Source organism: Phyllobates terribilis, unplaced genomic scaffold (assembly GCF_046119375.1).
Source record: "Phyllobates terribilis strain yellow unplaced genomic scaffold, ASM4611937v1 Scaffold_9__5_contigs__length_417890890, whole genome shotgun sequence".
NCBI lineage: Eukaryota > Metazoa > Chordata > Amphibia > Anura > Dendrobatidae > Phyllobates > Phyllobates terribilis.
The window spans coordinates 386632246-386650613 of record NW_027362769.1 but is presented as its reverse complement, the minus strand read 5'-3'; the positions used below and the strand labels follow the sequence as shown (position 1 = coordinate 386650613).

General features: G+C 41.5%; 1 protein-coding gene across 1 annotated transcript; it reads right to left on the bottom strand.

The window, feature by feature from the left end:
* Positions 1-275: 275 nt before the first annotated feature.
* On the bottom strand, positions 276-16402 carry LOC141161215 (uncharacterized). Its single transcript, XM_073646000.1, has 4 exons — positions 16084-16402; positions 10901-11024; positions 6955-7028; positions 276-1021 (listed from the first exon to the last, which is right to left on the bottom strand). Exons 1-4 carry the CDS (start codon positions 16391-16393, stop codon positions 678-680), a joined length of 852 nt encoding a protein of 283 aa, XP_073502101.1. The 5' UTR covers positions 16394-16402; the 3' UTR covers positions 276-677.
* Between the last annotated feature and the right edge of the window lie 1966 nt (positions 16403-18368).

The following is an 18368-nucleotide window of genomic DNA, read 5'->3' as shown; positions in this document are numbered from 1 at the left end:
TGGAGTTGTAGGCCTTCCCGTTAGTCTGTACCCTTCCTGGCTACCCTGCTTTCGGCGGTTACAAGTAGCCCACGTCCCTGGGTATACCGTGTGGTGCTCACCCGTATGGCTGGTGACCTGGGGCCTCCTGTTAGCCTCCGCTCTGGGATGGCGGTGCTGGTCCCTTCGTTGTGACTGAGCCTCCGGGCTTTTATGGCCAGAGGACCTGGAATCCCCTGCCGGATGGATTCTGCTGCTGGGTATATCTTAGTCCCCACAGCCTCGGACTCCTGTGTCCGGTTTTAGTACCTTCTACCAGGGCGAGCTCTGCACAGCTCCAGCCCCTGGCGCTTCTCCTTGGCTCCTACAGAGCTCCTGATGTCTATCTGTCCCTGTTTCTGCGTGTCCAGACCAGACTCCGTCTCTGTCTGGAACTCCTCTTCTCTAACCCTGCCTCAGCCCCAGTTTTTGTAGGGGAAGTTCTTCCCCTCCCAGGACTGGGCAGGAGGTGTGGCATGCTTAGGATTCCTGCCCAGGAGACCTCCCACCTGCTCACAGACGTAATATTGCTATTACTGTGGAAACCAGACCCCTGGGGTGCCACATTAACATGTCTATCAATCCGGTGATTTCCGTCATTTAACCACTTGTCTTCTTGTGTTGTAATGTTGAGGAGTGTGTAATTTACAAAGCTCCTTTCAAGACAGTGTGCATGACTTTCCTGCAGAATTTTTAGGAGATTCTGTTTGGATTTTTTCCTTCGAAAATGTATACTCAACTTTTATTTGCTTAATACCCTGAGTGACGAATCTCGTCTGAGGGTCCTCGTTCTGCCTCATCCTCAGGCCACGTTCTGCCTCCTGAATGCACATGTTGATAAATTGCAGAATCCTTTGGTCTTTTTCCTCGGTACGTTCACAACTGTTCTCAGTGTAGTTCTCTACACAGATTCTCTTCGTAACACCGAGTGTTCCAAACTTCCTCCTGATTTCCTCACTGTTGTTCCTAGTGCAGTTGGTGATCACGACAATGGGGTGGACACCTGTGGTGTAATAGAATATATTTATAGTCATTGATTCTAGCATCCTACTTCATTGTTAAGCCCTTAGACTTAGCAGAACTGTTTTAAAAAGCTCCAAATTGTGAGTACATGACCGAAAGTACAGATACTCGAAAAGATTGTTTTCTTTGCATTTTTAAAGAAGCCCTCCAGAAATGTGTTTACCTTTATTGTCCTCCATAGGACACTCCTATTTAAAGACTTCTATATACCTGTTTTAGTCTGTTACATGTCAGGGCTGTCAGCCAACGTCAATCCTTCTTTTTGTCTGATATGTTTCCAATAATGCAGATTTTTATCCCATAATGCCACAGTCTCATGTTAATGCTCTTGCTCCTATCTAATGTCAGCCAAAGATAGGTCAGTGGCATAAAGCTTCTGTCCACCAATGTGGACAGTACAGCAGTGTCTCGTATCCTATGTGATTTATGTATATACAGAAGTCTCAGTGTCTCCTTTATAATGGATACTGCAGTCGCAGTGTCTCATATGTGATGTATACAGCAGTCTCACTGTATCCTGTGATGTATACAGCAATGTCAGAGTATCCTATGTGATGTATACAGCAGTTTCAGAGTTTCCTATGTGATGTTTACAGCAGTCTGTATCTTTTATGTAATGTATGCAGCAGTATGTGTCTCTTATGTGATGTATACAACAGTCTGTGTCTCTTATGTGATGAACACAGCAGTCTCAGTGTATCCTATGTGATATATACAACAGTCTGTGTCTCTTATGCAACTTATACAGCAGTATGTGTCTCTTATGTGATATATACAGCTGTCGGTGTCCCTTATGTGATGTATACAGCAGTCTCAGTGTATTCTATGTGATGTATACAGCAGTTTGTGTCTCTTTTGTGATGTATACAACAGTCTGTGTCTCCTATGTGATGTATACAGCAGTCTCAGTGTATCCTATGTGATGTATACAGCAGTCTGTGTCTCTTATGTAACTTATACAGCAGTATGTGTCTCTTATGTGATGTATGCAGCAGTCGGTGTCTCTTATGTGATGTATAAAGCACAGCAGTCTCAGTGTATCCTATGTGTTATATACAGCAGTATGTGTCTCTTATGTGATGAAAACAGCAGTCTTTGTGTATCCTATGTGATGAATATAGCAGTCTCTGAGTATCCTACATGATGTATATAGCAGTCTCCTTGTATCCTATGGAATGTATACAGCAGTCTCTGTGTATCCTATTTAATGTGTATATTTGTATCTGTGTATCCTATATGATGTATATAGCAATCTCAGTGTTTCCTTTGTGATGCATATAGCCGTCTCAGTGATTCCTATGTGATATATAGCAGTCTCTGTGTATCCTATGTGATGTATATAGCAGTCTCTGTGTGTCCTATTTAATGTATATAGCAGTATCTGTATCCTATATTATGTACATAGTAATCTCAGTGTTTCCTATGTGATGCATATAGCAGCCTCAGTAAATCCTATCTGATTTATATGGAAAACATGTATTTGGAAGTCGCCTTGCTACACTCATCAGAAGAGCTTTAAACTAGAACAATGTGGGAAGGGAAGCAAAAGGCCAGAAAAAGCCATACAGCTGACAAATACTATTGAGATCTCTGCTACTGGAAGTGGAAAGGAAGAACAAAGACAAAACAATTTAAATAATAAAAATATGGGAGGAAGAGAAACCAATCACAAACTAAAATGTTTTTATATAAATGCACAAAGCATGGGCAACAAACAAGGAGAATTGGAACTACTAATGCAGGAAAAGGAATATGATGTCATTGGAATCACTGAAACTTGGTGGGACGATACACATGATTGGAATAAAAGGCTAAAAGGATACAACTTATTTGCAAGAAACAGACTTGATAAACGAGGAGGAGGTGTTGCATTGTATGTTAGAAAAGCGTATATCTGCACAGAGATTGAAGCTTCAGAGAATGGGAGTTCTGTGGAAACTGTTTGGGTAAGAATACAAGGAGAGAACATTTACAAGGCATTTACTACAGGCCACCTGGGCAAGCTGAAGATATGGATAAACTCTTTATGTATCAAATGACCAAGTTCTCCAAAAAATATGACGTAGTGGTCATGGGAGATTTCAACTATCCAGACATTTGTTGGGAATCTCTCTCAAGTAAAACTAACAGGTCAAGCTAATTCTTATCCTCTCTTGCTGACAACTTTATCTTCCAAAAGGTAGGGGAGAAAACAAGGGGATCTGCTACTTTGTATCTAATCCTTATAAACAGGGAGGAAATGGTTGAGGAGGTAAAGGTGGCTGGGACCCTAGGAGGCAGCGATCATGCTATTATAGAATTTTGGATAACTAGAGGAGGAAGACATGTGAAGACTCAAACTTCAAGGTTAGATTTTAGAAAGGCAGATTTTAAGAGACTCAGAAAGAGAATAGGAGGGATCCAATGGCTGGATGTCCTTAAGGACAAAAATGTCCAGGAAGGATGGGAAATTTTTAAAAATGAGATTCTCAAAGCACAATCGTTAACAATCCCGAAAAGTAGGAAGAATGGGAAGCATTTAAGGAAACCAGGATGGATGAACACAGAACTTAAACACATGCTAAAAAGAAAGAAAGAAATGTTTATTAAATGGAAAGAGGGAGGCATATCTAAAGAAGATTATAATGCAGTCTGCAGATCCTGTAGGGCACATATCAGGTTAGCTAAAGCTGACAATGAATTAAGGCTTGCAAGAGATGTCAAAAGCAATAAAAAAGGATTTTGGGGGTATGTCAAAAGTAAAAGAAAAGTCAAAGATGCTAAAGGATTTTTACAGGATGAAAATGGAGAAATGGTAAGAGAGGATGTTGAGAAGGCTGAACTTTTTAATTCCTATTTTGCATCTGTTTTCTCTCAGAAAGAAAATGTAACATCAACTGATCTTCACTGTCCTTTTAAAGGAATAGAGGAATCCAAGTTATCTGTAAACAGAAAGATTGTGAGGGAATATTTAGCTAACATAAATGAGTTCAAGTCTCCAGGTCCAGATGAATTACACCCCAGAGTACTGAAGGAGATCGTAGAAGAAATTTTAGAACCACTCTCCATAATCTTTGAAAATTCTTGGAGAACAGGAGAAGTCCCAGAAGACTGGAGAAGAGCAAATGTTGTTCCTATCTTCAAAAAGGGGAAGAAGGTGGACCCAGGGAACTATAGGCCGGTGAGTCTGACTTCTATACCAGGAAAGATCTTTGAACAAATTATTAAACAACATGTATGTAAGTACATGGATAAGAATGAAGTGATTAACCAGAGTCAGCATGGGTTTGTAACTAACAAGTCATGTCAGACTAACTTAATTTCCTTCTATGACAGAATCACTGACTGGGTGGATCAGGGAAATGCTGTAGATATAGTATATCTTGACTTCAGCAAAGCATTTGACAAAGTATCTCACACCATCCTTATTGAAAAAATGACCAAGTATGCAATGGACCAGGCAACTGTTAGGTGGATTCATAACTGGCTTAGTGATCGGACTCAAAGGGTGGTTGTAAATGGCTTCACATCCAGCTGGATGAATGTCTCAAGTGGGGTACCACAGGGCTCCGTCCTGGGACCTGTATTGTTCAACATCTTTATCAATGATTTGGATGAAGGAATTGAGGGTAAACTGATTAAATTTGCTGATGACACAAAGCTAGGAGGGATAGCTAATACTAGAGAAGAGAGAGAGAGGATTCAAAAAGACCTAAATAAACTGGAGCAGTGGGCAGTAACTAACACAATGGTTTTTAACAGGGAAAAATGCAAAGTACTACATCTGGGCAATAAAAATGAAAAAAGCATATACAGAATGGGAGGAATAGAGCTAAGCAACAGTACATGTGAAAAAGACTTAGGTATACTAATAGATCATAGACTGAACATGAGTCAACAGTGTGATGCAGCAGCAAAAAAGGCAAATACAATTCTGGGATGTATTAACAGAAGCATACAGTCTAGATCACGTGAAGTCATTATCGGTCTTTACTCCTCTTTGGTCAGACCTCATCTGGAATACTGTGTACAGTTTTGGGCACCACATTTTAAAAAAGACATAGACAAACTGGAGCAAGTTCAGAGAAGAGCGACCAGAATGGTGACTGGTCTGCAAACCATGTCCTATGAGGAACGGTTGCAGGATTTGGGAATGTTTAGCTTGCAAAAAAGAAGACTGAGAGGAGACTTAATAGCTGTCTACAAATATGTCAAGGGCTGTCACATTGTAGAAGGATCATCTTTATTCTCATTTGCACAAGGAAAGACTAGAAGCAATGGGATGAAACTAAATGGGAGGAGACACAGATTAGATATTAGAAAAAACTTTTTGACAGTTAGGGTGATCAATGAATGGAACAGGCTGCCACGAGAGGTGGTGAGTTCCCCTTCAATGGACGTCTTCAAACAGAGGCTGGACAGACATCTGTCTGAGATGATCTAGTGAATCCTGCTTTGAGCAGGGGGTTGGACCAGATGACCCAGGAGGTCCCTTCCAACTCTACCATTCTATGATTCTATGATTCTATATAGCAGTCTCTGTGTATCATATTTGATGTATAGAGCAGTCTCTGTGTTTCCTATGTAGTGTATATATATTTATAAGTCTCAATGTATTCTATGTGATGTATACACAGCAGACTCAGTATCTCTTGTGTGATGTATATACAGCAGTCTCTTTGTATCCTATGTGATGTATATAACAGTCTCCTTGTATGCTATGTGATGTATATAGCAGTATCCGTGTATCCTATATGATGTATATAGCAATCTCAGTGTACCCTATGTAATGTATATAGCAGTATCAGTGTATCTTATGTAATGTATATAGCAGTATCAGTGTATCCTATGTAATGTATATAGCAGTATCCGTGTGTCCTGTGTAATGTATATAGCAGTATCTGTGTATTCTAGGTGACATATGTAGCAGTCTGTGTATCCTATGTAATGTATATAGCATTCTCTGTATGTCCTATGTAATGTATATAGCACTATATATATATACTGTGTAATGTGTATAGCAGTATCCGTGTATTCTATGTGATGTATATGCAGCAGTCTCAGTGTATCCTATGAGACTTATATACAGCAGTCTTAGTGTATCCTATGTGATGTATACTGCAGTCTGTGTATCTTATGTGATGTTAACCGCAATCTCAGTGTATCCTATGTGATGTATATACAGTAGAGTCTCAGTGTATTTTTCTGTGCCGTATAATTGGTTGGTATGGAAAGCAAAGGCAGTTTTCCTTTTAGATAGTTTCTTAAAAGGGAGTTTTTGTTCACTCAATTTGGGATTAGCATGATGATGTATCACTTACAGGGCTGCTTGCTAAAGTTTTGATAAAATCACTGTTTTATCTGTTGCAGATGCTGAGTTCTCTGTAACCCCGTCTACATCACTGATTGACAGATTTCTGTGTACACTGCGCATAGGCAGAAAGCTGCCAATCAGACTAGGGATCACATGACTTGACTTCCTATAATAAAAAGGGGGAGGACTTGTAATCAAGTGGGGGAGGAATAAGTGAAAATATTGATGGTGAGTAAACATTACATGTGCAAAAATGTTGGCGTGCTTCTTTAATGGTAAATTGACTTTAGTATCTTAAGTACTGCAGGGACTTATAACTATGTTCTGCTCGTGTGAAATCATCCTTATATCAGTAGCTGTTTCATTTACAGCGATTCTGATTAACCTCATAGAATGTTTCGCTGTTCTAGAAAGATTTTCCTGGCATATTCTTAGTTGCCTTTTGCAGGAAAAGCCATGGTCAGAAAACAGCTGACAACACAGCAAAGGCATCTCATTGTGGAAAGTTATCTCTCAGGAGAAGGCCACAAATTTTTCCAAGGCATTGGATTACTGACATAGCTAAACTCACAGTATTATTTAATATATTGGAGTCAATTAGTGACGTCACTGGGACAAACCTGTAATTCTGAAGGAATCTGTGATCAGTTTTTCAAAGTCACAAATATTTTCGTTGGTCAGTATTTGGGTGGTGCTAAAGAAAAAAAAAGAAAACAGAACATATTCATATAGCAGCTCTCTTTTCATATATATATATATACATACAGATACACGGTGGACATAAAAAGTCTACACACCCCTGTCCCTGTAAAAGTGCCAGGTTTTTGTCATGCAAAAAAAATCCTACCAGGAAGAATCCTTTCAGAACTTTTTCTAAATGTAATGACTCCCATAAACTGAAATCATATGAGGGGAAAAAATGTGGTTGCATAAGTGTGAACACCCTCTTATAATTGGGGATGTGGTTGTGTTCAGAATTAGCCAATCACATGTGACTAGAGATGAACAGATCAATATGCTGGACTCCGGCCCAGCACCCAGGGCAGTGGTACCTGGCTGCTAGATGGGAGGCTTGCGAATGTCTTACCTTCCAGAACACCCTGTGCTACTTTGATTAGCCAGGACTGGCACGATGTCATCTGTGCGTTACGTCGTGCAGATAACGTTGTGCCAGCCCTGACAAATAAAAGCCGCACCGGGGGTGCTGGAAGGCAAGAGATTTGCAGGCCTCTCATCTAGCAACCAGGTACCGTTGCCCTGGACACTGGACCAGAGTCCCACGAATTGATGCATTCATCTCTGCACATGACCTCATGTTACATAGTAGTCAGTACACAGCCTCCATCATTTACAGCGATTCTGATTAACCCCATAGAATGTTTCGCTGTTCTAGAAAGATTTTCCTGGCATTTTCTTACTTGCCTTTTGCAGGAAAAGCCATGGTCAGAAAACCGCTGACAACACAGCAAAGGTATCTCATTGTCGAAAGTTATCACTCAGGAGAAGGCCACAAATTTTTTTCCAAGGCATTGGATCTACCATGGACATGGGTGAAGATGTCATCAAGAAGTGGTTTACTTACTTTTGTCACAACAGTGACATCACCTGGAGCTGGACGTCCCTCAAAAATTAATGAAAAGTCAAGAAGAAAATTGGTCCGAGAGGCTGACAGCAATATTAAAGGAGCTGCAGGAATTTCTGGCAATTACTGGTTATGTTCTGCATGTGACAACATTCTCCCATGCTCTTTATATGTTTGGCCTGTGGGGTGGCAATATGGAAACCTTTTCTTACAAAGAAAAACATTCAAGCCCTGCTATGTTTTGTCAAAACCTACATCAAGTCTGCGAAAAGCATGTGGGAAACGTGTTATGTCTGATGAGACCAAGGTGGAACTTTTTGCCCATAATTCCATTATGTACATTACAAGTAGATCACCCGCCCCAAAGTGGGGCATGGTGGAAGCAGAATTAGGTTTTAGGGTTATTTTTCAGCAACTGGAAATGGAGCTTTACTCAAGCTTGTGGGAATTATGAACAGTTCCAAATATCAGTCAATTTTCCAATAAAACCTTCAGGCCTCTGCTAAAAATATGAAGAGCAGTTTCGCATTTCAGCATGACAATGATACTAAGCGACCTCCAAATCAACAAAAGAACGGCTTCTCCAGAAGAAGATGAATGTTTTGGAATGGCCCATGTGGAAAATCTGTGGTGACCTGAAGAAGGCGTTGTATACATCATATTGAATGCTGTCTGAAATTCAAAGGGAACTTCAACAAATTAGTGTTAGGCTGTGTGCCCACTATGCATTTTTTAAGTGTTTCCGCAGCGGCAATTCCGCTGCAGAAACGCTTAAAAAACGCATTGTTGAAGGTCTGCCATGTTCCCCAATGATAATCCGCATGTGCTGTGTACATGCTGCTGAAATTTCCGCTGCGGATTATCATTGCGGAAAAAAACACAGCACTACCAATTATTTTGCAGAATCGCGGCGTTTTCGCCGCCATTGACTTGCATTGGAACGCATGGATTCCGCATCACTACATCTGTACATGCCGAATCCAGGCGTTTCAATGTGCGGATGGTACCCGGGTTTGGAGAAGAGGAGACTCTCCTCCGGACCCGGGTACCATAGTACCTGTAAAAAAAAGAATAAAATAAAAAAATATACATCATACTTACTTTCTGATGGCCCCTGGTGTCCTTAGCGATGCGTCTTGGCTTGCCAGCAGCTCGCGGTGGACTCAAGGACCTCATTTAGTCATATGACGGGTCACGCGACCGCCGACTTCGGCAGGTCCTTTAGTTTACCGTGAGCTGCCAGCAAGCCAAGACAAGGACACCGGGGGCCATCAGAAGGTAAGTATAATATTTATTTTTTATTTTTTACCATTCTTTCGGTCACACTATATAAATCCATGCCGGTTGCTGGTTGTATGGATTTATATAGTGTGACCAAGTTGTCTAGCACTTTCCAAGTGATGCTAAAATCGCTTGGAAAGCGCTTGTCAACCCGCATGCGGAAATGCATGTGAAAAACGCTTCACATCCGCTTGTCCCTGGCAGGAAAAACGCATGTACAATTCGCATGTACAATCCGCATGCACAATCCGCACGCACAATCCGCACGCACAATCCGCACGCACAATCCGCACGTACAATCCGCACGCACAATCCGCACGCACAATCCGCACGCACAATCCGCACGTACAATCCGCACGCACAATCCGCACGCACAATCCGCACGCACAATCCGCACGTACAATCCGCACGCACAATCCGCACGCACAATCCGCACGCACAATCCGCACGTACAATCCGCACGCACAATCCGCACGTACAATCCGCACGCACAATCCGCACGCACAATCCGCACGCACAATCCACACGTACAATCCGCACGCACAATCCGCACGCACAATCCGCACGCACAATCCGCACGCACAATCCACATGTACAATCCGCATGTACAATCCACATGTACAATCCGCATGCGTTTTTTTCTGCCAGGGAGATGCAGAAACGCTCAGGAAAAAATCCGGAGCATTTCTGCATCGTGGGCACATAGCCTAAGGGTGTGCAGATTTATGCAACCATATTATTTTACTACTTTATTTTTCTTTTTCCACTTGAAAAGATTTCAGTTTATTTTTTAATTGAATTGCACAGACTACGGGCGACATTAAAGGTGAAAAACGCATTGAAATGTGTCTAATACTTAGACAATGCTAAGCCATGTCCACTTTCGAGCTTTTAGTGTGGAGCATGTTGAAAACTACTGTTCTTTCTGGCGTACATAGTTTATAATTATGCCTTATCTGCGCCAGTTTTTGATGCACTTTGCGCCAAAGAACCTGGTGCATTTTTGTCCATAAATATGCCGAATTGTGTCTTGGTTACCGGCCCCTGAGCTTTAAAATAAATTAAGAGGAATATTTGCGAACTTGTTCGTTTGTCATTTTAGACACCCAAGTCTTCGGCCTGCTTCACTCGTTTCTTTTTGCCATGCATTGATATCCATTTTTTAACACAGACACATTTTATTCGGGGTGTTTTTATGTTGCACATCGATGACGTGACGCTTGATTTTGGGACCAAACTCGCCCATGCAGGTGAATGTGTTTCTGAAAAGTATATTCCAATATTTCTAGGGTGTTTAAGCCCTGACCCATCTTTTCAGAAACGACCCCAAATATCCTGAGAAACCCCACTGTTGGGCAACATTTACATAAACCCTGCTCCCCTAAATAGTTTCTGTTTGGATTTTGCTCAGGTGCCCATGATATCAATGGAAAAAATAACAAAGAGCTGCGCAGTTTACTGGTATAAAGGCGGTAGCCTTGGTGGAGTCACTCAGACTCAGGTGTGAATGACGTCTTAGCTGCTGCTTTTATTGGTGTTTTATGCAGGATACTGTTAAATTAACCCAATTCAGGTCACAATTCAGTGATTTTAGATCCCCCATTCTCAGTAGGATTATGACCACCGTGGTACTATAGGAATTCACAAGCTGATTACTGTCGCAGTGCCGAATCCTCAAGCAGATGCAGAATTATGTGAAATACCTGAAAACCAACACCGGCAAAATGAAATCTGCAGGACGATCTGTGTACTTGTGTGGAAATCTGTCTAAGGTCACTTCCAGATTGTCTTTCTTCCAGGTTACCTCCCCAATGTCTCGTAAGGCGCCTACAAAAAAAAAAAGCAGACCCATCTTGTTTTATCTGCAGCTTAGATGTAGCAGCTCAACAAACACTATCACGGTCACTTCTGATAGGATTAGATGCGTAGCTCAGCTGATGGTATCACATATGGATTAGATACATTGAGAAGCTCTGGAGAGGGACAGAAGTGCACACAAAAAAGGACAATACTGTCAGGTAAAGGATAAGTATAATTGATGGTACCGCTCACCTGAAAGTGTCGTGTGCAGGCGCAACACCTATAAAAGCGTAGAAAGCCGTCGCTGCTGCCCCATGGTTCTTCCAGATGTATAATGGCAAAAATGGAAACTGGTTGACGGACTGCTCTGCGGGGATGAAGAACAATTGGGATTCCAAATCGGTTTTATTAATAAAAAAGCGTTTCTGCCTTTCAACTGAAACTTGACTTTTATACCTTGAGGAAGACGCCAAACTGGCGCATAAAACACATTGATATTAATAAAAACTGATTTGGAATCCCAAGGCTCTTCAGACCGCCCAAACGTGCCCGTTTCCATTTTTTCCAGTATTAGGAACATGGCTCAGCAGATAATATTACACGTGATAGGGCTAGATACAGCGGATAGTATCACACATGATAGGGTTAGATTCAGCTGATAGTATCACACATGAGAGGGTTAGATTCAGCTGATAGTATCACACATGAGAGGGTTAGATTCAGCTGATAGTATCACACATGAGAGGGTTAGATTCAGCTGATAGTATCACACGTGATAGGGTTAGATACAGCAGATAGTATCACACATGATAGGGTTAGATTCAGCTGATAGTATCACACATGATAGGGTTAGATACAGCAGATAGTATCACACGTGATAGGGTTAGATACAGCAGATAGTATCACACATGATAGGGTTAGATTCAGCTGATAGTATCACACATGATAGGGTTAGATACAGCAGATAGTATCACACATGATAGGGTTAGATTCAGCAGATAGTATCACACATGATAGGGTTAGATTCAGCTGATAGTATCACACGTGATAGGGTTAGATTCAGCTGATAGTATCACACGTGATAGGGTTAGATTCAGCTGATAGTATCACACATGATAGGGTTAGATTCAGCTGATAGTATCACACGTGATAGGGTTAGATTCAGCTGATAGTATCACACGTGATAGGGTTAGATACAGCAGATAGTATCACACATGATAGGGTTAGATACAGCAGATAGTATCACACGTGATAGGGTTAGATTCAGCTGATAGTATCACACATGATAGGGTTAGATACAGCAGATAGTATCACACATGATAGGGTTAGATACAGCAGATAGTATCACACGTGATAGGGTTAGATTCAGCTGATAGTATCACACGTGATAGGGTTAGATACAGCAGATAGTATCACACGTGATAGGGTTAGATACAGCAGATAGTATCACACGTGATAGGGTTAGATTCAGCTGATAGTATCACACGTGATAGGGTTAGATACAGCAGATAGTATCACACGTGATAGGGTTAGATACAGCAGATAGTATCACACGTGATAGGGTTAGATACAGCAGATAGTATCACACATGATAGGGTTAGATTCAGCTGATAGTATCACACATGATAGGGTTAGATACAGCAGATAGTATCACACGTGATAGGGTTAGATACAGCAGATAGTATCACACATGAGAGGGTTAGATTCAGCTGATAGTATCACACATGATAGGGTTAGATACAGCAGATAGTATCACACATGATAGGGTTAGATACAGCAGATAGTATCACACGTGATAGGGTTAGATTCAGCTGATAGTATCACACATGATAGGGTTAGATACAGCAGATAGTATCACACATGATAGGGTTAGATACAGCAGATAGTATCACACGTGATAGGGTTAGATTCAGCTGATAGTATCACACGTGATAGGGTTAGATACAGCAGATAGTATCACACGTGATAGGGTTAGATACAGCAGATAGTATCACACGTGATAGGGTTAGATTCAGCTGATAGTATCACACGTGATAGGGTTAGATACAGCAGATAGTATCACACGTGATAGGGTTAGATACAGCAGATAGTATCACACGTGATAGGGTTAGATACAGCAGATAGTATCACACATGATAGGGTTAGATACAGCAGATAGTATCACACATGATAGGGTTAGATACAGCAGATAGTATCACGCATGATAGGGTTAGATACAGCAGATAGTATCACGCATGATAGGGTTAGATACAGCAGATAGTATCACACGTGATAGGGTTAGATACAGCAGATAGTATCACACATGATAGGGTTAGATACAGCAGATAGTATCACAAGTGATAGGGTTAGATTCAGCAGATAGTATCACACGTGATAGGGTTAGATACAGCAGATAGTATCACAAGTGATAGGGTTAGATACAGCAGATAGTATCACACGTGATAGGGTTAGATACAGCAGATAGTATCACACGTGATAGGGTTAGATACAGCAGATAGTATCACACATGATAGGATTAGATTCAGCAGATAGTATCACACGTGATAGGGTTAGATACAGCAGATAGTATCACACATGATAGGGTTAGATACAGCAGATAGTATCACGCATGATAGGGTTAGATACAGCAGATAGTATCACGCATGATAGGGTTAGATACAGCAGATAGTATCACACGTGATAGGGTTAGATTCAGCAGATAGTATCACACATGAGAGGGTTAGATTCAGCTGATAGTATCACACATGATAGGGTTAGATTCAGCTGATAGTATCACACATGATAGGGTTAGATACAGCAGATAGTATCACACATGATAGGGTTAGATTCAGCAGATAGTATCACACATGATAGGGTTAGATTCAGCTGATAGTATCACACGTGATAGGGTTAGATTCAGCTGATAGTATCACACGTGATAGGGTTAGATTCAGCTGATAGTATCACACATGATAGGGTTAGATTCAGCTGATAGTATCACACGTGATAGGGTTAGATTCAGCTGATAGTATCACACGTGATAGGGTTAGATACAGCAGATAGTATCACACATGATAGGGTTAGATACAGCAGATAGTATCACACGTGATAGGGTTAGATTCAGCTGATAGTATCACACATGATAGGGTTAGATACAGCAGATAGTATCACACATGATAGGGTTAGATACAGCAGATAGTATCACACGTGATAGGGTTAGATTCAGCTGATAGTATCACACGTGATAGGGTTAGATACAGCAGATAGTATCACACGTGATAGGGTTAGATACAGCAGATAGTATCACACGTGATAGGGTTAGATTCAGCTGATAGTATCACACGTGATAGGGTTAGATACAGCAGATAGTATCACACGTGATAGGGTTAGATACAGCAGATAGTATCACACGTGATAGGGTTAGATACAGCAGATAGTATCACACATGATAGGGTTAGATTCAGCTGATAGTATCACACATGATAGGGTTAGATACAGCAGATAGTATCACACGTGATAGGGTTAGATACAGCAGATAGTATCACACATGAGAGGGTTAGATTCAGCTGATAGTATCACACGTGATAGGGTTAGATTCAGCAGATAGTATCACACGTGATAGGGTTAGATACAGCAGATAGTATCACACGTGATAGGGTTAGATACAGCAGATAGTATCACACATGATAGGGTTAGATACAGCAGATAGTATCACACATGATAGGGTTAGATACAGCAGATAGTATCACGCATGATAGGGTTAGATACAGCAGATAGTATCACGCATGATAGGGTTAGATACAGCAGATAGTATCACACGTGATAGGGTTAGATACAGCAGATAGTATCACACATGATAGGGTTAGATACAGCAGATAGTATCACAAGTGATAGGGTTAGATTCAGCAGATAGTATCACACGTGATAGGGTTAGATACAGCAGATAGTATCACAAGTGATAGGGTTAGATACAGCAGATAGTATCACACGTGATAGGGTTAGATACAGCAGATAGTATCACACGTGATAGGGTTAGATACAGCAGATAGTATCACACATGATAGGATTAGATTCAGCAGATAGTATCACACGTGATAGGGTTAGATACAGCAGATAGTATCACACATGATAGGGTTAGATACAGCAGATAGTATCACGCATGATAGGGTTAGATACAGCAGATAGTATCACGCATGATAGGGTTAGATACAGCAGATAGTATCACACGTGATAGGGTTAGATTCAGCAGATAGTATCACACATGAGAGGGTTAGATTCAGCTGATAGTATCACACGTGATAGGGTTAGATTCAGCAGATAGTATCACACGTGATAGGGTTAGATACAGCAGATAGTATCACACATGATAGGGTTAGATACAGCAGATAGTATCACACGTGATAGGGTTAGATACAGCAGATAGTATCACACGTGATAGGGTTAGATACAGCAGATAGTATCACACGTGATAGGGTTAGATACAGCAGATAGTATCACACATGAGAGGGTTAGATTCAGCTGATAGTATCACACGTGATAGGGTTAGATACAGCAGATAGTATCACACGTGATAGGGTTAGATACAGCAGATAGTATCACACGTGATAGGGTTAGATACAGCAGATAGTATCACACATGAGAGGGTTAGATTCAGCTGATAGTATCACACGTGATAGGGTTAGATACAGCAGATAGTATCACACATGAGAGGGTTAGATTCAGCTGATAGTATCACACGTGATAGGGTTAGATTCAGCAGATAGTATCACACGTGATAGGGTTAGATACAGCAGATAGTATCACACGTGATAGGGTTAGATACAGCAGATAGTATCACACGTGATAGGGTTAGATACAGCAGATAGTATCACACATGAGAGGGTTAGATTCAGCTGATAGTATCACACATGATAGGGTTAGATACAGCAGATAGTATCACACATGAGAGGGTTAGATTCAGCTGATAGTATCACACATGATAGGGTTAGATACAGCAGATAGTATCACACATGATAGGGTTAGATTCAGCTGGTCAGCACTAGAGTATATCAGAATTTTAATAACTGAGAGTCTGATATTACCAATTCTATTATTCCCTACAACTTACGGAGCTGGGCGCAGGCCTCCAGGATTTCCTCCCTCTCTAGTTTTTTGAATCCTCGATTATCCACCATGACCAGCTCATCCGTCAGCACATACTCGCTCCTGATGATTGTCAGTCCTCCTTCTGAAGTCCCAGCTCCAGCCACATTGTGATACTCCCCATTCCTCACCACACACACACATGAGTTTATCAGGGATGATTTCCCGTGTCCCAACATCACAAAGAGCTGCAGAGCTACCCGCTGATACCCGGGCACATTACCAAGGGTGAACTGGTTAATCCTCTGCCGGAGGTCTGGAGGTTGCTCAGCCATCTTCGGTGTATTATAATGTCGAAATTGATGGCAGCTTGACTGGTAAGAGAATGAAAAGAAAGAAGCAACAAACAGGGAAGAGTATCTCTGCGAGATAGAAAGTGAAAAGTAAAGGACTCTTCCTGCCCAGAGTCCGTAAAGTTGTCATTGCGTAATAAAAAGTTCTGCAACTTTTTATAACAATTTTAAAATCAATTTCCCACTATTTTCAAGATCCCTGCATCCTGTTTATGAATGGATGGAGGGCTCAGAGGGAGAAAATCAGATTAGAAGATGTTCTATAGCAAGCGCTTACGTAGACCGTTAACAGTGTAACAAAACCGCAGCTCTGACAGCAGGACTCAGTCTGGAAAGGGTTTCACTTTTTGGGATGCAAACAATGTTTGCATTGACTGTAACAAGTAGTCATATTACAATGGTAAAAAATAAAAAAAAAATTCTATAATATGGGGTCTTGTGTCTATCCAACAGTGATAACTGTTCTTGGTCAAGAGGTTTTCCAGTTTCGGAAAAAAAAAAGACAATTCCTCAGCAGAAGTTTGTTTTAATTTTCTATTGCACTTGCTGCCGGTGACTGTGATTGCCTGCAGCGCTGATGTCACGTGAGCTCAGCTGTTCTGAGCAGCTCATACAAAGCCACTGAGCTTACTGATTGGCTGCAGCGCTGTTAACATGACATCAGCGCTGCAGACAATCAGTCACCAGGAGCATAAGCGAAGACTAAGTACTGGACCTAGGAAGGGTGAGTAAAGAACAGAGTTAAAAAAAAATAAAATAAAATTCTGACACTGGAAAACCCCTTTAACTTACTAAGGTGTTATTGGCTCCTCTTCTTTACAGGGTCCTTATGCAGCTGCGCAGGTTGCACATAGTGTATGTCCGACTCTGAAATCCAGAACCCTAATGCCACAGGGTGACACTGCTGATTACTGAGCTAGTAAGGGACAGCATCAGTCATCAGTGCAAAATGTTCTCGCTGGATTGTGCCGCCTGACCCGGCACACTCTATGTTCAGGGGAGAAGAGGACTCATACTCTCAGAATCAGTGAGTATAATCTGTATTATTTGTGTGTGCGGGGTATAACTCAGGGGGAACAGTTACTTTCTAAATGGGGCAGTATTTTTGGTTATAGGGTGCAATACTCACATTGCTCCAGACCCTGGTAACCCATGTTACGCCACTGATCTGGAAGTCCAAGCCTGGAGTGAATATAATAGTCGAGGCTCTCATTGGCGTAGCTAGAGTCCAATGGGCCCCGGTGCAAAATTTTGACCTGCCTCCCCATGCATTTTGGTCAGATGTATGGGTCCTTGTAGCATTCTAAATCCTATAAGGACATACAAGTTGCACCCCCTTCCACAATATGTAGCAATGTCCCCCATCTTGGGCTCCTTCCTGGTATATATATCCCACATCCTGGGCCCTTCCTAGTCTATATGTCCCCCATCCTGGTATATTTGTCCTTCATCCTGGTATACATACAGTGGTGTGAAAAAGTCTTTGCCCCCTTCCAGATTTCTTATTCTTTTGAAGGAAACAAAAAAACAATTGCTCCACCCCTGCAGACTCGTTAATGGATATCCAGTCCAATCAAATGAAAACACACGCCCCCTAGGAACCAGAAAGGTCTGCATTGTGTTATCCAGGTAGATCCAGGTAACTACCCTCCGGTAAGTCTGACATCGGTAGTGTGCAAAGTTTTTGAGGGCATCATAAGAGATGACTTGCAGAGATATATTGCCGAGAATAATATAATAAATGACAATCAGCACGGATTCATGAAAGATAAGTAGTGTCTAACCAACATGCTGGGTGTCTATGAGGAGGTAAGTGCAAATCTGGATGTTGGTAATGCGACTGATGTGATTTATCGGAACTTTACTAAGGCATTTGATACTGTACCACAAAACAGCCTTATACTGAAGCTACAGAAGTCGGGACTGGGGGAAACTATATGCAGATGGGTAAGGAATT

Excerpts from the sequence above, each read along its gene's own strand:
- LOC141161215 (XM_073646000.1), bottom strand. The coding sequence starts at position 16,393 with ATGGCTGAGCAACCTCCAGACCTCCGGCAGAGGATTAACCAGTTCACC. Across the intron at positions 7,029-10,900 it reads TTGCCGGTGTTGGTTTTCAG|CACCACCCAAATACTGACCA; the intron begins GTATTTCACATA and ends TTTTTTCTTTAG. Across the intron at positions 1,022-6,954 it reads AGATTCCTTCAGAATTACAG|GTGTCCACCCCATTGTCGTG; the intron begins GTTTGTCCCAGT and ends ATTACACCACAG.